At 51.1% G+C, this 25,642-nt stretch overlaps 10 protein-coding genes across 10 annotated transcripts; 5 read left to right on the forward strand and 5 right to left on the reverse strand.

The window, feature by feature from the left end:
• Window positions 1–698: 698 nt before the first annotated feature.
• On the forward strand, window positions 699–2,452 carry N7515_004583 (putative MFS sugar transporter; the record flags this gene model as incomplete). Its single annotated transcript, XM_056665327.1, has 5 exons — window positions 699–736; window positions 789–1,129; window positions 1,190–1,427; window positions 1,489–2,012; window positions 2,070–2,452. The coding sequence occupies 5 exons, from the start codon at window positions 699–701 to the stop codon at window positions 2,450–2,452; spliced, it is 1,524 nt and encodes a 507-aa protein (XP_056522277.1).
• A 289-nt stretch (window positions 2,453–2,741) lies between these two features.
• N7515_004584 (argonaute/piwi family protein) lies at window positions 2,742–6,276 on the reverse strand (the record flags this gene model as incomplete). The annotated part of the gene is made up of 6 exons (XM_056665328.1): window positions 2,742–4,772; window positions 4,829–5,004; window positions 5,069–5,295; window positions 5,355–5,476; window positions 5,553–5,678; window positions 5,746–6,276. The coding sequence occupies 6 exons, from the start codon at window positions 6,274–6,276 to the stop codon at window positions 2,742–2,744; spliced, it is 3,213 nt and encodes a 1,070-aa protein (XP_056522278.1).
• Window positions 6,277–8,860: 2,584 nt separating this feature from the next.
• On the reverse strand, window positions 8,861–9,955 carry N7515_004585 (uncharacterized protein; the record flags this gene model as incomplete). The annotated part of the gene is made up of 1 exon (XM_056665329.1): window positions 8,861–9,955. One exon carries the CDS (start codon window positions 9,953–9,955, stop codon window positions 8,861–8,863), a length of 1,095 nt encoding a protein of 364 aa, XP_056522279.1.
• Window positions 9,956–10,738: 783 nt separating this feature from the next.
• Window positions 10,739–11,041, forward strand: N7515_004586 (uncharacterized protein; the record flags this gene model as incomplete). Its single annotated transcript, XM_056665330.1, has 1 exon — window positions 10,739–11,041. The coding sequence occupies one exon, from the start codon at window positions 10,739–10,741 to the stop codon at window positions 11,039–11,041; it is 303 nt and encodes a 100-aa protein (XP_056522280.1).
• A 1,058-nt stretch (window positions 11,042–12,099) lies between these two features.
• On the forward strand, window positions 12,100–13,670 carry N7515_004587 (uncharacterized protein; the record flags this gene model as incomplete). The annotated part of the gene is made up of 7 exons (XM_056665331.1): window positions 12,100–12,186; window positions 12,234–12,306; window positions 12,361–12,370; window positions 12,429–12,619; window positions 12,675–12,728; window positions 12,804–13,502; window positions 13,552–13,670. The coding sequence occupies 7 exons, from the start codon at window positions 12,100–12,102 to the stop codon at window positions 13,668–13,670; spliced, it is 1,233 nt and encodes a 410-aa protein (XP_056522281.1).
• A 590-nt stretch (window positions 13,671–14,260) lies between these two features.
• Window positions 14,261–15,460, forward strand: N7515_004588 (DNA/pantothenate metabolism flavoprotein C-terminal; the record flags this gene model as incomplete). Its single annotated transcript, XM_056665332.1, has 1 exon — window positions 14,261–15,460. One exon carries the CDS (start codon window positions 14,261–14,263, stop codon window positions 15,458–15,460), a length of 1,200 nt encoding a protein of 399 aa, XP_056522282.1.
• Window positions 15,461–16,211: 751 nt separating this feature from the next.
• N7515_004589 (DUF3405 domain-containing protein) lies at window positions 16,212–18,665 on the forward strand (the record flags this gene model as incomplete). Its single annotated transcript, XM_056665333.1, has 1 exon — window positions 16,212–18,665. One exon carries the CDS (start codon window positions 16,212–16,214, stop codon window positions 18,663–18,665), a length of 2,454 nt encoding a protein of 817 aa, XP_056522283.1.
• Window positions 18,666–19,179: 514 nt separating this feature from the next.
• On the reverse strand, window positions 19,180–19,878 carry N7515_004590 (uncharacterized protein; the record flags this gene model as incomplete). The annotated part of the gene is made up of 1 exon (XM_056665334.1): window positions 19,180–19,878. The coding sequence occupies one exon, from the start codon at window positions 19,876–19,878 to the stop codon at window positions 19,180–19,182; it is 699 nt and encodes a 232-aa protein (XP_056522284.1).
• A 903-nt stretch (window positions 19,879–20,781) lies between these two features.
• On the reverse strand, window positions 20,782–23,178 carry N7515_004591 (uncharacterized protein; the record flags this gene model as incomplete). The annotated part of the gene is made up of 3 exons (XM_056665335.1): window positions 20,782–22,612; window positions 22,674–23,079; window positions 23,151–23,178. 3 exons carry the CDS (start codon window positions 23,176–23,178, stop codon window positions 20,782–20,784), a joined length of 2,265 nt encoding a protein of 754 aa, XP_056522285.1.
• An 892-nt stretch (window positions 23,179–24,070) lies between these two features.
• N7515_004592 (uncharacterized protein) lies at window positions 24,071–24,409 on the reverse strand (the record flags this gene model as incomplete). Its single annotated transcript, XM_056665336.1, has 1 exon — window positions 24,071–24,409. The coding sequence occupies one exon, from the start codon at window positions 24,407–24,409 to the stop codon at window positions 24,071–24,073; it is 339 nt and encodes a 112-aa protein (XP_056522286.1).
• Between the last annotated feature and the right edge of the window lie 1,233 nt (window positions 24,410–25,642).

A 25,642-nucleotide genomic window follows, 5' to 3' on the forward strand; every position in this document is an offset into this window, starting at 1 on the left:
TGTCACATGCCTTATAATCTTTGATCTACATCTTCAATCTGATCCGACTCAGCTCTATCTACTTGAAAATGGCATTATATCTCGTCTATTCAATTCTTGCCTCCGTTAATATCATGATCCCCCTCACCATTTACCCCATTGGTGGACTAGACTTTCTCCTAACACCCTTGTCACACCGGCTTACCGATTCGTGGAATCTCACTTCATCACCCCGGAATCGACCTCCACAACTATTCCCGATCCCCGGACCGCCACTTCCCCACGTCCGACATGTCCATGTTAGGTTAACTCAAACCTATGAGAGCATTGAACAGGAGAAACCACACTGCCATGTGATGCTGACTCCGGACACCCCACCACTCAGCAATCATGGAGACAATGCTGTTCTTCATTAACATGCCGAACGTTGCTCGGATGTCCGAAGCTTGTTGTTTTGGGAATGATCCGATCTACCCCGTAGCGTTTTCTCCTTCAAAGGTTTAGGCTGGGCAGGGATCCAGCAAGAGTTCCTATATAGTCGCCTTCTCCGCACATTCGAATACCTCCCCCGGAATGTAGCTGATCTTCGATCATTGCAATAACCCGAGGGCCACTGGTTATCTGTCATTGCCCGCTTCGTGATCGAAGAAGTGTAGCGCTATCAATCTGGACTCAATTAGAAGCCTCCAACCTCAGAGAGGTTGACCCCTTCCTTCACCATGATATTCTCTATGACCCGCAAAAGAGCGTACAATTGGTTAGTACCCAGCCCTCCATTACAACAATCCTACACTAACCCAAGTCTCTAGGTACATCTCTCTCGTAGCAGCATCATGTATGGTCCTCTACGGATACGATGCATCAGTCTTCAATTCCGTCCAGGGATCCAAAAACTGGCTATCATGGATGAACAACCCCGACGCAGCGACAATTGGTTCAATTAACACAGCATATACAGTCGGCGCCATCTTCGGCGGGTTTTTCCTGGGCGGGCCGTGTGCAGACTACCTAGGCCGCAAGTATGGAATGGGCATTGGGTGCGTGTTGGTCATGATTGCGACTTTTATGCAGACCTTCTCTCCTCACCATAATCTCGCTTGCTTCCTGGCAGGTAGATGTATCATTGGTATTGGCCAGGGTGTTGCGTTGAGTGAGTTCATACACGTTTGATCCAATGTCGATACATGAACTAATCGAGTTCACCACGCAGCTGCTGGTCCCATTTACATTGGTGAACTGGCTCCGCCCGAAATCCGCGGGAAGATCATGACCTTCTGGCAGATGTTTTACTCCGTTGGATCATTTATCTGCTTCTGGATCAATTTTGCTTGCACCAAGAATGTTCCCCAGCTGGGCGAGTGGGATTGGAAGCTGGTTGTTATTTTCCAGCTCATGGTTCCTACACTGATTCTTGCTCTCTTGCCTACCATCCCCGGCAGTCCCCGTTGGTCGGTCCCCCAGTCCACCAGTCGATTCCCGTAAGCCCTAACCAACGCTGAACATTATTAGGTTCATCAAGAAAAACAACAACATCGAGAAAGCCCGCGAAGCTCTACTGAAAGTCCGTGATACCGTTGAAGAAGTCGAGCAAGAGCTACTGGAGATCCGTGAAGCAATCGAATACGAAAAGGAAGCAATCTCCAGCAACTACTCTGCTCTCTGGAAAGACAAGTCTCTGCGCAAGCGCATGGGCCTAGCCCTGGTTATCAACGCCGGACAACAGATTACCGGACAAGGCTCGCTCAACTCTTACTCCACCAAGATCTACCAGAAAGTGTTTACCAGCGACAGCCAGATTGCGCTAATCAACGCTCTAAACGCCACATTCGGGATTCTGTTTACCCTGAACGCGGTCTGGATCATCGACCGGTTCGGACGGAAGTTCCTTCTGGTCGTCGGTGGTATCGGTATGGGTCTCTGTATGATTATTGTCTCGGCCGTTGAGACAGAGACACCTTCACTAGCCAACGGGTCCAAGTCTGAACCTGTGGGAATATCGATCGTGTTCTTGTTATTCTTGTTCATTTTCTTCTGTCGGTTTCCCCCTCTATCGTCTAGGCTCTTATGAAGGGACTAACATATTCTCCTAGATAAACCATCCTGGGGCGCAACAGTATGGATCTGGACATCTGAGATCTTCTCAATGAATGTGCGCGCCCAGGCCGTGGGCATGGCATCGCAGACACAGAACGTGGCCAACGCCATCGTCCAGCAATTCTTCCCTATCTTCCTCGACAACGAGGGATTCTACGCTTTTTACATGTTCGCCGGTATCAACTTCTTGCTTGCAATTTTCGTTTGGTTCTTTATTCCGGAGACTAAGCAGGTCCCTCTTGAGGAGATCGATACATTGTTCGGCGGTGCCAACCACGTTGCGCAGGGACAGGAGGTGCTGGCGCAGCAGAAGGGCGCTCGGCTGGAGTGGGAAGGGGATGAGAAGCCTAGTGCTGTTGTCGAGGATGTTGGGAAGTAGATTATGGTATTTATGTTACTTGGACTTCATGTATGACTTGGGTGTATTATCTGTCGACTACCTAACTATCTCGAAATGAAATACTGCGTAGGACAGACTTGGCAAAGTGAATGAGAGGTACCTTTTTTATCTGCATAGTACCTGCATCGCATCCAAAAGGCACTCAAAATTCAAATCGCCGAAGGATAACCTCAAGTCCCGAATAATAACCGTAAAACCCCGGAAGGATTTCATCATGGAGTCAACAAAGGGAACCTCTGTCCGAGACCATGGAAATGTCGAGATAGACTTAAATGTACCACATGCCAAGAGCCAGTCGGTTCGAGGTGCCTGTAATGGGAAGCAGTCTCTCGGCCCGGGGCTCCTTGGGCTTGGGATTTGTCGTTGGCACCTCTACGCCACTCTGAGGACCAGCGGTAATAGGGATATCCTCATGGTGACGAGCACGAACGGAGATCAAGTGCGCATAGTAGATAGCAGGATGGACTGAGACAGAGGTGGTCGAACGAATGTACTGGTAGCAGTGGTCGTTGATCATGCCCTCAAGGTCATTGGGCTTGAGGTCCATCTCATCCAGCAGAACATGGTAATAAACCGGGCGCGCAGTTCCCTGCAGAGCAATGTGCGTGTAAAGCAAGAACTCCCAGTCGTGTGGGCTAGTCACATCCCGATCAACGAGGGTGCCCGGCAGTGGACCGCCGTGGGGGTCACAATTTGCACGAACATTGGGGTTAGGGAATGCCCGAAGATGATGGCGCTTGTTGGCGACAATCACACACATCTTGCCCTTCCAGGCCTGCAGCCCACATGCATGTGCAATAGCGTTTTTGATCGAAGGGACCTCCTCCCTAAGGACTTTCCGGTATTCAGACGCCGACACGCCATCGCGGAAGTAATAAACACATTCCGGAGGCTTCCCCTCGCCAACGGTGGCCTTCCATTCAGCAATCATCGGTTTAAGAATGTCTTCCACTACCTTGGGGTAGATAACTTCGACACGAAAGTCGTTGACCTCGCATCCACCCATGTAGCGAGTTGCACTCACGTTGGCCGAGACTGACATGGCTGCCAAGGATGGCGTCCACACACCCAGCGTCGGATGAGTGACATCTGCTCCGATGACCATGGACTTGGGAGGCAGAGCGGAGCCCTTTGACTTGGGGATAGCGCGAGCAGTGACTCCACCAAGCTTTGCATTCACCTTCATCAGAACATTTGCGTGGTATTGGGGCCTGTTGTCAATGCAGTGTTGAGACTGGAGCACCTGCGAAGGGCAACCGAACCGGCAGTCCGAAGATCTCTTGAGGCGGAGATAGACCCAGGAGTCCTTGTTGGGCACGATCCAAACCATGAGCTGTGGCTCCCGCTGGAACTTCAGTGAGATCCCCTCATAGAGATTTTTGACACACTTGCCAACATCTTCGCTCATTGCCTTGACCAGGGGATATTCGTCCACCTCCCCACCCATCTGCCTGTAAATCTTGATGAAATGTTCAACCCACAGGAGGACCTGGTCATGGGTGATACCTTTGCGGTGACCGGCAAAGTATCCGACACCCCAAGCCTCGAGGGCCTTTTCATTCGGCTTGTAGAACTTCTTACCACGAAGATCCCACTTACCGGTGTGCCTTGGGTTGTGTTTGGCGTTGCCCCCAAACTGAATTTCAGGGCTCGGCAGCAGGCGGGCCTTGGTCTTGATCATTTTCTCACTGATTTCCATGCCGTAGTGTTTCAACATATCGTCGTTCTTGTGCTGGAGAAGTTCCTTTGACTGGCATATATTGGCCAGTCGCTTTTGTGGCTTGGTAGCGCACCACTGAATCATCTGCGCCGTTTGCATGTCGTCGAGCTTCCAGCGGTATCTTTGGAGGCCTTTGATGACCAGGAACTCGGCAGGGTAATAACAATTCTCCTTTTCCATCTCGACCATAAGCATGTTGGGGTACTCCAGGCGGACGTTGTAACGTTTCATAAAGTATTCCTCAATGTTCATGTTCTTCGTGATTCCGGTGACCTTGTCCGTATAATTGATGGTCTTGTCCCTGGGTCTGCAATGCATCAAGCCCTTGACGATAAAGGATTTGTAATCGTAAGGGCAACCTTCGTAGTTGGGCGTCACTCGAAGACCCTGGATCCTCTTGCTTGCCTTGGCGAAGTGTGGCGATTCCTTCAAGCCTCCCCACTTGTCGCGTGTGCTCTGAAGAGCCCGGACCATAGCCTCCTTGTCATTCCAGTTACCAAAGTGCATCATGATGCCCATGAGAGTGATGCGAGAAAAGAAGACGCAGTGGGCGACATCAACGTTGAGAATCAGTCCTCCCTGGTGTGAAAGGTCAGTCTATTGAACTTGCTGTTTAACCAAGGATCGAAACTTACAGGAGTTGGCCTGATAGCTTGATAAATGCCTCGGTAAACAGAAGCACCTCTGTTAGAAAGTGGCTGGAAAAACTCCTGTTTCAGCATCATGTCGTCCAGCTTGTCAAAGAAGAATGCTCGCTTGATCGCAGCATGCTTCTTGGTGGGCGTTTCACGAAGCAAGTGATCAAGAAAGCCTGCCATGATTAGTATGCTGGAAAGTAGAATATAGGAAACTAGCGAGAAAGTGAAACGACTTACTGAGCGATTCGATCACCGACTCATCGAGATCATGGCGGCCTCGCAGCCAAGAGGCAATCACGCGCAGGTCGACCTTTTTCCTTAGAACGAGCGACATTCTGAAGCCAGGCCACCGCCCGTGCTTCTCCACATCCTTGGGTTTACGACCGTGACCTGAGTGGAGGTCTCGGGTAGAATTACGCTTGATGTCGAGGACCTCATGCCAGTCAGAAAACATTTCTGTCGACCTGCCATGAAGAATATTAGAAAATTGTCAGAGGTAGGTCTGAATGGGTGATCTCCTTACCAGCAGATCTGTCCACCATCCCAGATTGCATTAGGTAATTTTGTCTTTCGGACCTGACTGTTCCAGGCCTTCCTGAGGATCCGTCTATCCGTTTCGATTGTTTCTCCTTGAACAACATTTACCTGGATATCGGTAGATGATTAGCAAAAGGGAATGAAGGCATGGCATTAAAACAAAAGAAAGAAACATCGTGCCTACCTCGTACTGGTAAACTGCCCTTCTTGGAAAAGTAGTGATCGGGTACGCATTCATCATGACCTCGATCTCCCTGCCGGCGGTGTTGTAGCCCTTACGGTGCTGGACTCGAGTCTCGCCTTTGATCTCCTAAAGAAAATGATTAGTACCTTGATAACGGCACACGGAAACTTGGTTATCTTGTTTATGCACGTACTTTGCCCGTCTTTTCTCTGAATCGATGCCATGGAATGTCGATGTTCATGCATTCATCCCAGTGGATCGTCATGTAATCCCCACTTTTCACAACCTTATCGTTGTCCATCCTGTGTTGTTCCGAGGTGGCCACTCTAATGCCTTCTTGGATGAGACGTTCATGATTGGCCTTTTCCCCGTCTGTCCAGTGTTCTGGAACTTCGGGGGGGGTTGGAGCGCGGCGGACGGGTGAAGAATCACCGTCGGAGCCAGGACCATGCAGAGGCGTTCTCTCGCCGGTCTCGGGGTCAATACGGGTTCGGCGCATCCAAGCAGTCAATTCTGCTTCTTCCTTGCGCCTGGCTTCTTCCGCTAAATGGGCCCTGTAGTCACGTAGCTCCCTAACTTGGCGTTCGCTCAGAGGCATTGCCCGTTCAGAGGACGAGGACGAAGAAGAGCTACCCATTGAGCCAGAAGGAACATATCGGGGCTCATAGCGAGACAGACGCTTGTCTTCCTCATCCGAGGTATTGGATGGCTTTGGAGGAGCCATGTTGGTAAAAGAAAAAGCTCAGAAGTGTCGGTAAAAGGAATCTGTTTCATCACTTGTCAGCATCAGTGTACCAAACTTTTTGGTCTGGAGTGCAGTTGATGGCGTTTCAGATGCCAGAAATGAGGTTCGTGCAAGAATCATAAGGTTCAGTGCTGTAGATTAGAAGAGTGAAGAAGGTGAAGGGAGGGAGGAAAGAACAATAAGTGATTCCGTTTAAGCGGGAAGGCAAGTTGATATAAACCAGAAGCGAGAGAAAGGAATGCAGAGATAAAAGGCAGTGGCATGGATGGGGACTGTTCATTACTTACCGAGCAGGCTTGAGCAAACCTAAGAAGACACCAGAGTTATGAGAAACTCCAGGATCGAAGTAGTAGTAGAGGGTGAAGAAGGAAGAAGGAAAAGAGAAGAAGAGAGGGGAGGAGGGATGTTCTATAGTTTGACTTTGGGACCCGTGAGAGGAAGTCACAGGCAGATGTTACTTCCGAATTAGGAAATGTCAGGTAACAAACATGGCAGGTACTCGGAGGCTGAAGCCTCAAGAACAATGTGGCTGGATGTCTTTCATCATATGAGGCTTCCTACTTGCTGCCTGGATGCATCGCAATTTCCGTCTCAGGTAACAGCTAAAAATCCTATTGAAAACTCAATCAATCAAAGTTCTATTACCCTATCGAAGCCTAACTATCACAGCTATGCGCTTCTTTCCGGATGAAGCAAGAACTTCCCGTACGCCTGATCATGCTCTATGAAACGTGAGGCGGGCTCTCAAAGAGTGGGAGCAGCCTATTACACATAAGCCAAACAGACGGGAAAATCCACAAAACCCAAGGTACAAACGAGAAGCCATAGCCGTAAGGCAGGCACAAAAAGAATGCGTGCACCGTCCACCTCCCCAAGTCTCCTCTCTTCCCGCATCCCATGTTAGCTCCTCCATGTCAAGCTGGCCTGTTCCTGTGGATCAGACCCTGTTCTCCGTCATCCTCACTCCAGCCTCGATTGCTGATTATCGTATTGAACAGATGTTCACTCGCACCTTACCCACTCTATAATCTCCAACCGCAACCTAGATTAGTGGTGAGTGTTTAAGCTGAACACTTCCTACTCACCTGCTTCGCAATCTATGCTCGTCTCTAAGCACTTCACGGCTGGATGTTCTCCTCAAATGGAAAGATGTAAACTGAACAAAAGAAATGATAAAACATGGTCACGTGGACCAGGGTCTCGCTTCAGCCTTCAACACCATTCCCACCCTCTTCCCCACAGCCGCCCAGTCTTGTCGGTTAGTGCTTGCATCTTCATTCTTCATTTCTTCCCTTGGTCCAAGGGAGTACAATGGACAATGGACCTGGGACTGCACTCCTAATGGGCGCCATCCTTCTTCCGTCACACAGTCACACTGTATTTGACTTTGGCCTGATTTGGCCTAGGGGCCTGAAATTTTGGCCAGGCCACTGACCGCCTTTTACACCGCACTGTACAATGTAATGTAAATTATAATCATATGCTTGTAAAATTGAAGCTTTTGTCCCATACAAATGCATGCATCTCCAGTTTCGAAGGTGGTTTACTCTCCATGTGTGAGACTGAAGCCTTTTTGTCCCATACAAATGCATACATATCCAATTAGAGGGTGGTTTACTCGTCATGTGTGAAAATGAAGCCTTTTTGTCCCATACAAATGCATGTATCTCCATTTTTGAAGGTGGTTTACCAGCGCTCTCTCTCCGGCACGGAATAATGCACAGGTAAACCTCGATGCTTTAATAGCTAATGAAACCTTTACAAGCTAATCCCTTACAGTATTTTATTTTAATTCCAACCATAGGTTAATTCTAAATTCACCCAGACAAACCGACCATGCATCTTCCCGTAACTAGAGATGTATGCGTTTGTATGGGACAAAAAGGCTTCATTTCGCACATGGAGAGTAAACCACCTTTGAACTTGGAGATGTATGCATTTGTATGGGACAAAAAGGCTTCATTTTGCACATCATACATGGAGAGTAAACCACCTTTGAACTTGGAGATGTATGCGTTTGTATGGAATAAAAAGGCTTCATTTTTATGGCTGGACAGCGAGCTAGCAAAAGTACCTCGTAATTCAGACAGCCCTATTTTTCTGCCCGTCGTAATTCAGGCTCCTAGGCCAAAACCTCAGGCTCCTAGGCAAAATCAGGCCAAAGTCAGGCCAAAGTCAGGCATTAAGGCATCAAGATTAGTCAGAAACGGCATTTTGGCCCCTGGCGTTTATACAGCGGCGTAGGATCCATTTCGAGCCGAGGAGGGACTGCTTGCCCACAGGGGCGAGGCGGTTATCCGCCTAGACAGTTGTAAGAGAAATAATAATGTATTCGTGCCGACCCCTAAGATAATTTATGCCTCAGTTATCTCATTGCTTACAACATAATAGTAATACATTCATAAAAAGCCACAATAGGGCTACCGTGTGCGCCGAGGCCTCCCGAGCAATAACAAGAACAAGAGATAAAATAAACAACAACTCCATACCAAAGACCTTTGGTAGAACGCCGGGACAAAAACCTGCCACGCGAAGGGAAAGGCTAACCGCCGTAATGGCGAACCTAGGTCAGGGTGGGAACAGGCATTTCGCCGAAGATGGTGTACATTTCTGGCATGTCGGGGCTCAGAGTGTCTTCGCAAGCTTGCATAATTTCAAAATCAATCATGGTGACTGAACGTGTTTCCGGGTGGTAGAGAATATTATGCTTGCCAGTATCAACGGACAAAACTGAGAAGCTTCTGAGTATACGAACAGCTTTAAAGACTTCGGAGCGGATATGTTCCTTCTCAAGCCCAGAAATAGTATCCCAAAGTTCGTTAAGAGTCTTGCCCGGTACTTTTGTCATTATAAGTATATTTCCCTTCGGAAACAGTGAAGAGCAAGAGATGGTCCCGTGGCTTAGCATCATTGCAAAAAAGCGATAGCCTTGAGGTCTTTTCGCGTAAATATTTTCGTAAGTCATGGCTTCGTGTGCGTAGCTTTGGTAGTATGAGGGAGACCAGCATTTGGCTATTGCTGGCTGGCCATCCCAGGTGACTTCGTAAACAGCTTTGTGCTTTGATCCATGAATCAGGCGTTTGCAGTTGCCCAATGTCGTCGCAATGCGGTTATCAGCCCCAAAAAGAATACTCTGGGATCCTATATCTTCGTCTGGGGTGTTTTGTTTTGCTGCAATCTGATTTCCGAAGGGGGACGGGCGGGTCGATGCTTGACAGAACACATCCGCTGAAATGGACAATTGCTCAGCGATAAAGTCTGGGGGCTCGATGAACGTTGGATCTTGAGAAGCAAATAAAGCCATAGCCGCAACACATCGTCGGATAGATGGGTTCGTAGACTTCTCGCTGATGGGCATCGACATTTCAAATCTGAACGTGGCAACCCTGCGGACAAACACAGTGCTTCGATATGTTGACAAAAATCCGAATCTGAGGTTGGAAGACCGCATGTACGATATGAGTTGACCGAGATGTGGTTGCAGAGGTATCAAGACAGGAAACCCTCTGCGGATGGGATGATTTTCCAGCAAGAGAGTCCAAAAAGTTTCTAATTCACCGACCAGAAGAGCCGTCGAGTCCAGCAGGGAAAGCATCACGACATCTGGAACTTTTTCAGCATCGTGAGGAGGCAAAGCCTGGTAATCTCCGAACTTCATGTTTGAAAGGTGTGTCACGGAGAGTGCTTTCATGACAGCGTCACAAACGTGTTTAGAGAAACGGCCAGTTAATCCCAATTCACTAGCAGTACGGTACTCATCGACCTCATCTGTCAAGGAAACCAGCTGACTCAAGTCGAGGGAAGCACAAGCCCGGATAACATCTGATTCGAAATTCTCCCACTCGTGAAAAAACCGGGCTGAGACATTTTCGTTGGACCTCGAGGGACGTGTGGTGCCTCCTAACTTGTTAAGGGGGGGGGGAGGGGTCGTGATATCAGCTCCAGTGCAGACTCCATTCGTTCCTTTAGAATGTGGAGAAGAAGGTTGAAGAGCCGGTGTGGAGTCTGGAGAAGATGAAAGACATGAATTGTGGTGAAGGATTGATTGGTTGGTAGAGAAAGGTAGCTTTCGCGCTAATTTGATTGGTTGGTAGCCTACCGGCTAAGCGAACTATATAACTACCGGGCGGAAAGTGTATCGTACTCCGACTCCCCCGCAAAAAGAGAAGCGCGTCAACTTGGCTATCCCGAAAGGTCCTTCTTCCGTTGCTGCTGGGCCGGTCCACCGCCAAGGAGGTCGTACCACCTGTGACGGCTGCCCCTGTGAAGGATTTTGCCGGTCAACAGGGCATGACAGCCCCAATCGAGAGCACGGACGCCGAGAATAAGGACAACGGCAAGGGGAAGGAGAGGGACCCTGGCGACAACACGATGGCTGAATGGGCCATCAACCAACGCCAACGAGGACAGCGGGCTGGCAAGCTCTTCGGCCCCTCAGGGAATGTCGGCCAGCAGCAAGAAACAGACCGCTTGGTATGAGCAACTTGAGAGTGCACTCTCCCAAGCTGCGGACGACTTCTTGATGGCGGCGCACGACGATGGCCATCTCACGGATCACTCACATAAGAGGACCAGAGAGGATCGTCATGCGAGGATGTTGCCTTCCCTGGCTGACTTCCGCTTTGACGAGCTGGCGGTGATGGCACAGTACCAGCTGGTCTTCGACGATTTCAACAAAGCGCACGAACAGCTTCAGACCCACCACTACTGGGGCGCCGAGTTTTGTTCTGGCTGCCTGGTGTAAGCTAGGCAGGAAATTGTGCCCGGAACTTCTGCAATGCGGACGGTCAAGAAGCATCTTAGCGAGGCAATCCTTAATTCAGATTGAATCAATACCTAGCCGTCAACGAACTGGCACAGTGTACTTAGTTCCCTTTTGGCTCCTCGTCGATCATCGCCTTGTTGAAGGCAGAGCAATCCGTGATCAGATCGATTACGGATCTCTCCAACAGTGCCCGGGAAGTCGTCGAGAAAGGCCCCGGCAGTTAGTGACAGGCTCTCGTTTTCTCTTTTTTGTTTTCTCTTTTTTGTTTTGTTTTGTTGTTTTTTTCTTTCTTGAATGCTTCTCCACAGGACAGGGAGCTGGAATAATCATGAAGTCTCACAATATTCACTCTTGAAAGATTCCGTCGTCACTATATACTTAGAGCATAGGTGGCATTAGGTGCTGGGAGAAGTCCCGTTCAAGCTAGCCCTTGAACTCGGCCTAAGTGTAGGTTGCGAAGGGGTCCCTTCCTGCCTGGCCATGCGTATGCGTGATAAGTCTTTGGGCGGTGTCATTGACAAGCTTACGGTTTACCAGTGGTGTGGATAATCTTCGGCCCAGTAGGAGTGGCAGATTTTGCGACTGCGGAGGCCCTTAGGTCGGCAAAGTACTGATCTTGATCCCTGGTCCATTTCCGACTCCGAGCGGTATTGTCGCGATGGTGCCGTTGTTCTTGACAGGTCACACATGAAACACGCCAGTTTTGTAGTGCGTCGATATATCTATTCTATTGTGATGGTAGTGTAGCTCCTGTGAAAGATCCCCGCAATTAGAAAGTTCCACGTAGAGCCCCATTCATTTCCACGCACCTTGCCCGCCAATCAGAATGACCGCCTGCCGTCATCACGCCTATCTCCATCTTCCATCGCCATCGCATCGATTGTCTCCCTTTAGGAGTCTCAAGCTGTCTCAAACCACCCTTCTATGCACCTCTAACGTCATAGGTCTTGCATCTTCTCAACAGCATCAAGACTATGGGCTGAGCCGAGCCCAAGCGTCGAATCTGCCTTCATCACCGCCGGGCGCCTGTCCACAAGATGACCACCAAAGCCAACGCCCATACCAACTTCACAGTTTTCATTCGCCTACCATTCCCTAGGGGGGCCTTTGTTGACCCACCACCTGCAAGTATCTCCTTGGAGCCGTCTGGACAGTTTACTAACAAAAGTAGGTGGTATGGAACGCGTCCAAGGACCAAGCACTATGGGATATTCTCTCGCGGCCATCGAAAGGAGACATAGACTGTAAGAACCCAATGGAACTCGGCCACATTCTTTGACATCACTAACATATTGCAGGGAAAGCCCTGTAAATGACTTGCGCAACCCTATCTCTAACTTGAGGGGTTCTAACATGCATCATCTAGGGCAGAGGACTTTGATGTTACTTTGCAGTTCCTCCTTCAGCAAGCAGCATGGCTCTATGACCGTCAGTTGTCACAGGTCCGGGCTCAGATGCGCAAGGTTGGCACTGCACAGTCGCACTCTCCTTCTCCACTTCCAGGGTCTGTTTCTGGAAGTGCAGCCTTAGGCGGACAGCCACAGAGAGAAACTCCAGGTATACCGTATACTGCATAGGTTTCTTAATATGATTTGAAGCTCATGTCTAACAGGATCTCACGCGCCATCAAGACACGTATCTCAGCAAAAGGATATCCCCCAGCGAGGTATGAACCTATGCACTACCTGGATAGAAGTCTCGATATAGCTGATGGTCTGATTGTATCTGACATTGATTTCAGCCCCCGAAATCCGAGGTACGAGCCTTACTACAACAACGACCACTAACCAAACCCGTGGCCCTCGGGATCCTGCACGCACTGTCACACCGACAGCCAATGACAGAGAACCACGGTGGGATTCTTTCGGTTGTCGGCCTTCCGCTATCAGACGGGAACAGCCACCGGTCGCATCCTTGCCCCGATCACCCACGCTCGATGGAGAATTATCATCTAGTTTGTCTGAAGACTCTGAGTCCGACGATGAAGTCCCAGGCAGACACGCACCCCTGTTCAAACGGTTTGGTAAATTTTCTATCCAACGTTCTGGTCTACGAGATGACGAGGACGATGAAGATGATACCCCAGCATTCCTTCCCCTTTCCCGGGAGCCCGACCATACTTACCAGGAGCGACCGGCCCAGGAGCTCAGCGCTACTCTTCGGTTAGACGCCGAGCGAGCAGCAGCGCAACGACGACGTCCCGAACAGCGGCCCGGCCCCCGGATGCCAGTAACTACGGAGTCATCTGGCAGCTCTATGAGCTCCAATGGGCCTGTCAGTCTATCCGGCAGTAACCGCCGGATCAGCCAGGCTCCACAGATGATGATGAGCCCCCAGCGAGCTCTTGAGTCACGTCAAAACTCGCGCAAGTCTACTGCCTCCGGTCGTGAAACTAGCGATGGTACCCCCAGCATGGGGAGCAGCTTCAGTGACCTTGACGGTATGTACCCGAGCCTGCAATTTTGGATTTCAACTGATCAAATGGTCAGATGCAAGCGTTACGCAATCAGCCCTGGAAGAGGCGCTTCTCAGCAACATGCAGCATGGCGGAATGGCGAGTCGGATGAGCACCATTAGCCAAGCGTTGCGCAGTCGATATCTGCAGTGATTTCCATAGCCCGTCTTCTACTGCAATCTCTTGGAATCGGCGTTCGGGATTGTATGATGTACGCAGTAGCTGCGGGGACACCCCGCATATGGCATTCACGTGACGGGTAGCGGACTCGGAGACTCCTGAGTCCTCGGTGATGGCAGTGGCCATTGATCAATCTTCATGTCTTCAGTTTGTACGTCCAATTCGTCCCAATTTCCCAAATATTTCAAGTTTCCACATCTCATCTTCATCGGTCCAGCGGGAGCGCTAGTGCCGATCAGCATTCGGTCACTCGGTGTTAACAATAACTCCACATGGAGGGGTAGTTCGACCACATTTAAAATCGCAGCTGCGCAGCAACTGTCGTTGACCCCAAGTGGAATATTGCATATCCGTGAGAAGCCGAGTCAATCGTCTGAATCGTGAGCAGCTGATCAATCAGCGTTAACGAACAAAGAAAAAAAAACCCCCGTTGACCCCACTAAAGCGGGCGCGGGGCGGCATCCTCGGTATCTTATCATACTCATCCTAAGACATCAGAAAGCCTCCCACTTCACAACTGCTCCAATGTTCCTCTACCTCGCAAAGCGCTCTCATCACACACAATGACCCCGTTAGTCGGCGAAATGTCGCCGGCGGCAGCAGAATCAGTCTACTTCAACGAGTACCCCCCACCCAAGGCACTACCGAAGCATGAAGCGCTCGCGCGCGCATTTATCGAGCTACACGTGGAGGCAAACCGGCGCGTAGTGCTCGTCACTTCTGGCGGCACAACCGTACCACTAGAAGCGCAAACCGTGCGCTTCATCGACAACTTCTCAGCCGGAACTCGCGGCGCCACCTCAGCCGAATACTTCCTCGAGCAAGGGTACGCCGTGATCTTCCTCCACCGACAATACAGTCTCCTGCCATACTCGCGGCACTACAGCCACTCGACCAACTGCTTCCTCGATTTCATGGACGAGGCCCCGCCCTCGGCCGACTCCTCCAACCCGGGCGATGGACCGATCATGGTGCGCGACGAGTACCAGGACCAGATGCGCAGCGTGCTGCGAAAGTACCGCTACGCGAAGCAGAACAACCGACTCTTGCTTCTTCCTTTCACGACTGTCTCCGAGTACATGTTCGAGCTGCGATCATTGGCGAAGTTGATGCGACCATTGAATGAGAATGCGCTCTTTTATCTTGCTGCAGCCGTCAGCGATTTCTTCATCCCGCGCAGTCGTATGGCCGAGCATAAGATCCAATCTTCCGAGCTCCCTCCGCATATGCAGGGTAGCGCGGTCGATCCGGATGAAATCTACACCGGCGAGAACGAGGAACAGCCATCGAATCGCAAGAAGCTCGTCGTCAACCTTGACCCCGTGCCTAAGTTCCTGCACCAGTTGGTGGACGGCTGGGCTCCAGAGGGTAGTATGGTTGTATCGTTCAAGCTGGAGACGGATCCGTCGTTGCTTGTCTACAAGGCGCGCACAGCGCTACAGCGGTATTCGCATCACCTGGTTATTGGAAACTTGCTCTCGACGCGCAAGTGGGAGGTTGTATTTATTACGCCGGATGAGCCGCATGAGCGCTGGATCCGGGTGCCCAAGTCCCGGCGCAGCAAGAGTATCTCTGGAGTGGAGGATCAGGTTGGGTTGGCTGAGGCTATGAAGGGGAAGTCCCCGTCAGTGGAGCAGTTGGAGGCTGAACAGGCTGCTGAAGGCCAGCGGGATGGAATCGAGATTGAGAGTCTGATTATTCCGGAGTTGGTGAAGTTGCACATGAAGATGGTTGAGAAGAAGAAGAAGAAGCCCGCGGAGTGATCCCGGGGCTGTACAAAGCAATTGAATAGAAAGGGTCATGATGGTTATACTAATGGTACTCACCATGGCTATTTTGTTTGGGTTCAATGGCAAGCTGACGTCGACGGAGACCTTGCACAATCATTGTTGGAATAAACATGTCCCGTCTGCCCACCGCCTAGATACAAGGCACGTGACCAAAGGCGGTGGGGATTATTCTGCCGGGAAGTGAAAATATTTGGATGTCCTGAGGTTTTCAATGTATGAATCCATGGCCATAAGAAGCCTATGATCTATATATTCCCGGTCTGAGTACCCTAGCTTGAAGGCTGATAATTTGAAATACGTTGTTCCAAGTCAGAACAGAAAAGTGCTGCCAAGTCTCCGCTATTTATGCCTCCAGTCCGTTTTTAGCCACAGTGTAATCTCTCAATTCCTTGGGCAGCGTTAGAACTTCTTGGCACTTTCAATCTTCACTAAAGACCACCTTGGGCACCCCGAAGCCTTATAATCTATCCTTGTTGTGCTTAATACCGCTTAGGCTTTATTCCAAGAACATTGTGTGTTTACAGCCTCGGTGACACAGTTCCCCCCAATTGCCTGGCCGACGATCAACAACACGCCTCATCGCGCGACTCTCCCTCTTACAACCCGCCCCTGATCCGCGAAAAACATTCGGCTTTTCCCATTACACTTGGACAAATAAATGGGCGATTGACCTTGGACCTGAATTACCCCCCACTCATTCAATGTTCACATCTTGTCTGGCATCATGACCGTCCAGGCGAGGAGGCACTCCGCAGCCTACAAAGCGCCATCACCCTATAATTCACGAGATACAGATATCGAAAAACAACCCACGATCGGTCGTCATACATACCACCACCGAAGCGATAATCCTGATTCCGATGACGAGTCGCTGGACGATAACAACGTCGCGGTATCCTACCCCCCGCCCATCGTAGCGGGCGGCAGTCTTCGCCGCCCCCAAACGGGGCTTGGCTTTCGCGTGCCCCAACGGATCATGCGATGGCTCTGTTTCGCTCTTTTCCTTGCACTCGTGCTCTTCATATTCACCCTCTTCCGCTTCACCATCTCCAGCTCCGTCTCGCAAGTCGCGGTCGATCTGCCCAAGGTCGGCGTCAGTGCCCCGAAGCCGCCACAATGGGAGAGCTTTCCCTTCCTCAGTCGGTATGAGGGCGGTATCACTTCCTTGGTCTCGCGTGCTGAGAATGTCCCGGAGTACCCCGGAGACGGCTCAGAGGATATGGCTATGCAGACGGAACGAGTGGACGAACAGAAGGAGCAGGAGCAGAATGCCGACAAGGTGGCCAAGGTGGCCAAGAGGGGCTTGAAACCGAATATGTTGAGCAATGTGTTCAATCCTTATCCCGACTACAATTCCCCGGAATACATTGCCAGATTCGGCGAGAAACGCGAGTGCTTCCTCAATGTCGAGAACACGCTTCGGGTTCCGTCGATCCAGAGCTATCCTGGAATTCCAAAGGGCTTCCCAGACCCGGTGATAGGCTCGAACACGATGTTAGGTATTCGGGATGACATGTGCTTTGATCGATTTGGTCGATTGGGCCCGTACGGGCTGGGATACGGAGCTAAAAAGGGAGGCATTGGCGCCGGCATGGAGGGCCATCGTGATGGCGCCGACCGTGTTTGGGAGGATGTCCCACCGGTGGACTTCCGACAGGTAGACTGGGCCGCTGCGCAACACCGGTGCCACGCGGCTAATCGCCATCGCTTCAATGAGCTGCCCGAGCCGCGTCTGAATCGCTTTGTCTCTATGCCTGTGGGAACTCCTAAGATTGAAATCCCACCGGCTGCCGAAGATACCCGCCAGGAACCGCCCAAGGTTGGATCTGAGCGTTTGCCGCGTACTGCGGTGGTGATCCGTACGTGGCACGACTTCAACTATACCCCTGAAGACATTATGTATATGCGCTCCATCGTTACGGAGCTCTCGCTGATGTCCGGTGGTGAGTATACCGTCCACTTCCTGGTTCACGTCAAGGACACCAACCTGCAGATCTGGTCCGATGATGAGACATACCAGCGTGTCCTCAATGATGCCCTGCCAGAGGAGTTCCGCGGCATGGCAACCCTGTGGTCCGAGCCGCAGATGTCCATTATGTATCCCGGATTGGAGGAGACCTTGACTCGCGGCTTGCCAATTCACGGTGTCTATCGCAGCACGTACATGCCCATGCAGTACTTCGCTTTCCAGCACCCCGAGTACGACTACTTCTGGAATTGGGAGATGGATGCGCGTTATACAGGCCACTGGTACCACTTCTTCGAAAAAGTCGGCCAGTGGGCGAAACAACAGCCGCGCAAGGGCCTGTGGGAACGCAACGCTCGCTTCTACGTTCCTTCCGTCCACGGCTCGTGGGAGGATTTCCGACAGATGGTCCGTGTGCAGACCGAAGTCGGCACCAACTCCGTCAACAACATGTGGAGTGCTATTAAGGATGAAGCGGACGGCAAGACGCGGAGCGTATTGCACCAGCAGGGAGACAAGTCTATCTGGGGTCCCGAGCGCCCCGACGAACAAGACATCTTCGAAGTCGAGGGCGAGGGTATTCCACCGACCAGCATGGACAAGGACCAGTACCAATGGGGCGTGGGTGAGGAAGCGGACCTAGTCGTCTTCAACCCACTCTACGACCCAGAGGGCACCACTTGGCTGCTGCGGGACGATGTGACCGGCTATAACAAGGAGAAGGGCTTCCCGCCGCGCCGCACGGCAATCATCACCGCGTCGCGCATCTCTCGCAAACTGCTTACCACCATGCATCGCGAATGCAGCCTCAAGCGCCACAGTATGTTCTCGGAGATGTGGCCCGCCACCACCGCGCTGCACCACGGATTCAAGGCGGTCTTCGTCCCGCACGCCGTCTACGTCGATCGCCGCTGGCCGACGCGTTATCTGGAATCAGTGTTCAATGCCGGCCGCAATGGTGCCTCTGGCGGTGCGCGCACGTCTATCTTCGGCGACGGTGAACACAACTTCCGCGGCACGACCTGGTTCTACTCGGCAGGCTTCTCGCCGAACATCTGGCGCCGCTGGCTGGGTCTCCGGGTTGACAATGATGGAGGCGAGCAGCAGGAGCTTGCTGGCGAGGGTCGCATGTGTCTTCCTCCTATGCTGTTGCATCCGGTCAAGGAAGTAAATATGGTTATTGATGATGGAGTGCAGGCACAGGACATGTAAGAGTGATAGCGTATATACCGGTTTCTCGCAACTGCTGCAACGAGACCAACTCATTTGAGTGATCTCTTTTCTACTATTTTTTTTACCTGCCATCTCCAGCATATGTGCGCTTTCGGGTTGCCGATCTTCAGATCTATTTGACTTGCATTGGTCTTAAAGCCCCCTTCACAATGTATAATGTCTCCCCTGTATCCTACTTTCCCGGATGAACCTCCCGTTCGCACCTTTCGAATTCCGTGTCTCAATTTTGCGCGAAAAGGCGTTTTCAAGGGATTGTCAGCGTTGTCTACTTCGTCACTGGAGGTTTGACTAGATCGTGCCATGCATTCTGTCTGGCTGACTTTGTATGGTATCATTGGTATGGTAGTTCATAAATGCTTCACCTTCATCCTTCACATATTAGTTCTAGTACTATACATTAATTCTTTAACCATGCAATATGCAAATGCAGAACGCAAACCCTGAACGCCAGTCCCAATCCCAATCCCAATCCCAAGAACAAAACTCCAAAAATCTAAACAGACCTAGCCCCTTCCTCCCTCTTAATCCCCATCCCAACCTCCTTCGGAGTCTTCATACTCCCCTCCGACAGTCCCCTCTCAATCCCACGCCCCCTGGGAGCCACAAACCCCGTAACCACAAAACAAATACTACAACAATAAACCCCCTGCTCATCAACCCCAAACTCAAGACAAGTCCTGCAAACCCGATGTCCACAAGTCGTCAACAGAACCTCAACACTCTCCCCATCCTGCACACACGTATGACAGAAATGTGTCGGGAAGCGCACGGCCGGCACGCGTTGCATGCGTCGCTCGATCTCAGATGCGAGTTCCTTGCCTTTTTCCACGCGTGCGCGGAGGAGGATCGCCCTCTCGCGGACGGCGGCTGTTGTTAGGCAGCGGCGTTTGCTTTTGCGTTTGCTGCTGCTCTTGCTTGTGGTGGTAGATTTGCTTTTACTAGCAGAGGTGGATTTGGATTTGCAGACGCAGTCGATTCCACAAGGCTTTCGCAGCGTCGGAGTGCTTTCGAGAAATATCAATGGCCGGAACCATTCGGAGAGAGGTTTGTTCTCCATGCATTGCTTTTCGAGGGTCCAGCGGCGGCGGATTTGGCGGTTTAGAAGCGCTGTGTAGAATACCGTTAGGGCTTGCCATACGCGGAATTCAGATATAGGGTCTAGTGGCGTCGGTTGGTGGGTTTCGACGCTCATTTTAACAGGTTTTGGGGTGACTGAGGACCGAATATGGTAGTAGGTGATGTCACAGCCCTAAGTTGCGGTGATTTTTGAGATTTCGATTCGAGAGGAAATCCGACCTGGAGGAACTGCAGTGTGGTTTTTATATTCCATTCTCGAAGATCAAAGCTGTTGTTTTTATAGAGCTTCGTTTAGAATTTTCCTTCAGGGCGTGGCGTGGCGTCGCGTGGGGAACCGTTGAAGAACTGCTCGGGGCTCGGGCTCCTCGGGTCCGGGGTTCCCAGAGTTTGAAGATTGGCCGGGCCGGGAACCAAACTTTAGGCTCTTCGGCCCCAGTTTTTTTTTCGGCTCGTTTAAGGGTCTAGTCCAGTTCTATTCGACGGCGGATTCTTTTTCCATGGAAATTGTTCGGTTCGCATTCAATTCTAGAGGCGGTAATGGCTTCCGATGTTCTTGGCATCAGCCCATCCCGTGGTTAATCCGATGAACGGTTCTGATCCAGGTCGGTCGCTTCCAGATGCCTTCCGTTCGCTTAGGAGTCGTAAGTCTTGCCATACATAAATCGGCTTGTCGGCTTCCTTATGATGGCCATCTATTGGGGTTTCATTCGGCCGGATGGCAATAGCATCAAAAACATCTCGAGAACCTTCCTTCGTAGTCTTCTAGCCGATCTTGGCGCGAGGGGATGGTAGTTATAATGTCCTGGTCTTTTGCAATTGCCGAGATATCCAGACAGAGGAGATCCAGATTTGTAGTCGAGGCGATGAGAATCATTGGGGTGTATAACGGAGATCAAACTGCCAAGGCCAGCATACTTCCAGTAACCATCAAGACTAGACCGATGGTCTCTGACCTCAAGTGGCCTGTCAGACTGGTGATATTCAAAACAAAGTTGCCAATCGGCTGATCTCTGTATGCTCATGGACCGTCCATGTCCAGATGGGTATCTTCTCTAACAAAGGAACAAGAAGCCACCGTCCTCGTTTCTCCCTCAAGCTCAACACACGTCCAAGACAGAACTGAAACCCCCTGGAAATGGAAGGTATACAGAACCTCATGACCAGAATCCAAGTCAAAAGCCTTGGCAGAGACCACATACTCCCCAAGAACAGACTCCCCTTCTCTCATTTCATGACGTAACGGGCCCAACTCCCAAGACTGCGTAACCCGACCAGCCGACAGCGTACCCGTCAACCCAGAAGACCAGATGGTAATCCAAGCAGAGGCAGTCTCGCTGACCGTCTCCGCTAAGCGCATGATAAACCGAACTTTCTCTTGACGTTGCTCTCCAGCCGATGTCTGTACACATACATATTCTCTGTCATACGCCGGGCTAGTTGCGTACCGCGGATGAAAGGATAGTGTCCCGGTTGACTCTTCCCCTCCAGCACTTGATATCTGCTTCCAAGACCCATGCAGGGCCCGAAAGACCGCAGACGCAGCGCCCTGCTGCGCTGTCTCGTGGCCGGCGGTAAGAGCGTCGCGCAATGCATCCAGCGTCCTCCCAACCGCATCGTTCTTAGCCAGTAGGCTACCTTGTCCTCCGGGACTGTGCACACCACCATAGACATACCGCGCGGGAACAGCAGGCCCGTACCGAGCATCTGCATCCAGCGACAATCGAGTGATCCCAAGGTCGTCCGCAAACGACTCCATCAATCCGACATAGTCGCCCATAGGAAACTGGCCGCGTGCGAGATTTGGGTCTGCGAGCCTGACCTCGCGGAGAGCCTGCTTCTGCTTTGTTTCACTAACAGCACAAGGCCCAGACCATAGTTTCCCGAGATATCTAGCTTGCATCTCCATAACACCCCAATACGGACCACGATAGAACCCCACGAACCCGAGATCCACAATCTCCGAGCGCACGGTACATCCTTGATCAAGGATCAACGGGGAAAAGGGATCGGTCTCGGAATATTCAAGTGTATCTAGTACTTCATCTGGTAAAAATGATAATGATCTATACGGCGTGAAACCAGTCGCCATAACGATCGCCGCCACGTTGTCTATCGTCTTGCACCCGTCAGACCCGTCGCATAGCACAGAAGCTAGTCCGGTATCACGGTTAGAATGCACAGAGGTCACCCGGCCCATGGATGTCTGGATCATTCCGGAGCGGATGAACTCGGCGTAATCGTCGCCTATGGCGACCCATGGCTGTTTCGCGCTAGACAAGGAAGGGGAATATCGGTGTGCGTGTTGCTCGTATTCGTCTCCTAGTATTGAATGGAAGTAGCTGTTTGTCTTGGTTGCCTTTTCTGGCGGAATTGGGCCCAGGGCGTATTCTATCGGGCCGGCGGGTCTGCGACATAGATCGTACATGGCCAAGTCCAGGGGTATGAAGGCTGGGGTTCCTGAAGATTCATGGGGGAGGTAGGTTGGGAGAGCCCAGAAGGGTCTGGAGTGTATATGGTCCACTTTTATATCCTTGGCACTGGGGATTCTGTTTGTGGAGAGTATGGATGAAGACTGGTGGAGAGCAACGGCAGTGGCGGCCTCGACGCCTGACATGCTACCGCCGATGACGACGATTCTGGCTGTCACGTCTCGGTCTTGGACAGGAAGTAAATTCTCTCGCTCATGACAGAGAGAAGAACTGTGGATGACTGGGCCGGGAAATTCTCCTAGTCCTGGTATATCCGGAGTATACTTCTGAGCAAAGTACCCGGAAGCGACGACAACCATGTCGAAATCCTCAGATTCCTCCTCATGTAGTGCACCATCTCCCGACTGCATTTCTTGCACACTGAATATAATCGTGAGCCGGATCCCAACTCGGGCATACTGGAATAGTAACGTCAACATACCTCTCCCTCTCCCTAATCCACCGCACACCCCACTTCACATCATCCCCCTCAATCCTCCTCACAGTCCCAACAACTTTACACCCAAATCTTAGCACCTCGACCGGGATGTACCGCTGTGCATACGCATCTAGGTACGCCGCAACCTGCTCTGCGCGAGGAAAAGTCGGAACCTCGGCATCAGGAATGACCGACTCCCAGTCAAGATCGGAGAAAGCAACCGTGAAGCGGCTAAGATTCGTCCGCATTCGAGGGTCGAGTGTCACCCGTGGATCATCAGCCCTATTAGGAGATGTTCGCCACAGACCGCCGACTCCGCGCTGGGTGTCGAATATGATTGGAGAGAATGTGCCGCGAGGGAAAATATGGAGGAGGGTTTTGGCTGTTACAAGGCCTGAAGGGCCGGCACCTGGGGGTGTTATTGATGTCATGTATGCCGGGGCAGGGTTGGGGATTATTTGGTAGGGTTACTGGACGTACCGATTATAGCTACTTTCTTGGGTGGCATTGGTGAATGTTCAGGTGGTGGTCACTTGTAAGGCTGGGATAGTCTCATAGGGCAGAATAGTGTGTGAGAACGGGTAAGGTGATTGGATTAGAGAGTTGTAGTTAGTTAATTTACAACGATGTTAGTTATGCGGGTTGTTCTCTTTGTGCTGATTTACCCCGCTCATTTAGTGCTGTCAAGACATCTCGGCTCTCCTTCTGTTTTGATAGCAGGCGTTCTTGGCTTGGATAGAGCGCTGTGATAGGCAGTTCTCATATATTAAGGAACAAGGTTCTTAAGCGATATCGTCTTGAAGCCGATACCAGGACGCTGAGGTCCTTCTAGAATAGTTGTTGCATTAACAGGCTTGATACTCCACAGATGATTCGACGCTCCCTCGTGTCGACCCATGGGTCTATCGTATGTTCCACGCTCCACTACGTACCGTTACCACTTCCAACTTACAATACACTCTCACACAACTCTCTCATAAGTCGTAATTCATAATTCATTTCTTTTGATATCAATACATCTGCTCCCCTATTAATCTCCTCCAGCGATCTAACGAAGCGTGTGGTGCCCTGATCTAATCTGGGCATAACTCGCATATCATGACGTGCAATGCCAAGCATAACCAGGGGTCCATGTCGATGAATCGCCCCAGGACAACCCGCTTGATTAAAGTTGTATTGTAATGTAATGGGCCTGTTCTCCCCGGAAAGGTGCCACGATTGACTTTTTTGCGTATTTGAGGGGCGCTCTCGGATGTGGCGTTAAGTGAGAGGTGAAGGTTGCACTGAGAGAAAAAGTTGAGGCTTGAGGGGGAAAGGTTTGCAGACTTCGATGAATACGTCTCTCTCATTCACATTTTTGTGTTCGGGTTTGATGGGTATGAGGTCGGATAGCGGCCAATTCAAGAAACTCGCTGCAGCCATTCGGTGACTTGGACTTCTGGGGAGTGAAGATTCGGCTTGTATGCCTCGTCGCATTCTTGCTCTGTCTGTAGAGTATGGACGTTTCGCTGTGTGAGGGGGCTCTTGTACTGGTTCTTCTTGCGGAGGAGTTCTTTCTCTGCCAGTGAGGAAGGTAGGAGCTTAGAGAGTGTGCCGCGGATTCGTTGGATCCCACTTGGGACAGGGCGGTGGACTTGAGGAGGACCGAATGGGTCGTCTGATTTCCAAGGGTCTTCTGAGACCTCTGAGGTTTCTTGCTTCTTTCGTGGAGAAAGCGTGCGTGAGAGTGTTCTCGACATTCTGTGGAGGTCGAGGGAGATCGCAGTGTCTGGGGTGGGTTATGTGGAAGGTAGAGGTGCGAGAAGGCGATGGTAGAAATGGAGGAGCCAGTGTCCTTTTAAAATGTGGTCAATCTCTCCACGTTGTCGTAACCATCGCTCTCCACCTACCTATTCATTTCCGCTGGACCCGCGTTGCCGTGATATCCGGCCCTTATTGGGTGACCCCGTTATTTCCATGGATTAACACGCAGTAGTTCGGTATACTTCCCCCACATACCCTTCATTACCCCCACGGGTCCATGCTCGCCAAGCAAATCAGATTAGGCTGATTGCCTCGCAAGGTCCACCGTCCACCATTTGGAAAGTCGAATGTCTATGCGCAGCGAAATGGGCGCTGTGTTGGAATTTGGGGAGGTGTGTTGGTGCGCTTGGCACAATTATTCCGGTGAAGCCGACTACGTCATGTCGGGATGGGGGATACGGGCAAAGATAGCCGCCATACTTGACTTTGATCCTATTGGCTTTTATTGCCAGGCAGAAAATTACTTGTGCAGGGAAACATACCTGGGCGAGTTTGAATTGGATACTGATCCTGGATATGTGAATATCCCTGGATTGGCTATGCGAGCTCAACTTAAAGCTCCCGAGCTATGGAGTCTCCTGGTAAGCATTATGACACCACCAAGAAGCTCCCGTGATGCCTCTAAAGTCTACCAAGGCAGCACTTTCATGGTGTGTTCAATTCTCGCAGTCGCGTCTGCCTTTGCACCGCGGAAAGGCAACAACTTCCCAATAATGCTAGGCCTGTATTTACATGCGATGGGAATCAAGCGACACGTGATTAGCTTCCTCGCTGGCTTGGGGATAAACTCTTAATTCAGCCTACACCTAACAACACATCAAAGTAACAGAAGGAAGGCAAAGACAGCCAAAAAGAAAACATCAAGGATCAATCGTAAAACGAAGAACCATCCCTCTCGTCCTGAGCAGGCGTCACTGGAGAGATGAACTTTTTCGACTCTTCCTTCTTCAAAGAGCCCAGCAAAAGTCTTCCGACACCGGCGCAAGTAAGGGCTTTGTCGAAAGATATTCACGCGAACCCTCAGCCACAGCCTATCATCTTCGAAAGTTCGAAGAGCCCAAAGTCTTCGTCAAGTTTGGCTCTTATGTCACGATAGCAGAAGCGCAGAGTCTTTGGCCAGGCCTGTGACCCGTTGTCGCTAAGTCAAAGGCCAAATCCTGTGGGCGATC

The sequence above is a fragment of the Penicillium bovifimosum genome, assembly GCF_028826915.1.
Source record: "Penicillium bovifimosum strain IBT 22155 chromosome Unknown utg000004l_segment0_segment0, whole genome shotgun sequence".
NCBI lineage: Eukaryota > Fungi > Ascomycota > Eurotiomycetes > Eurotiales > Aspergillaceae > Penicillium > Penicillium bovifimosum.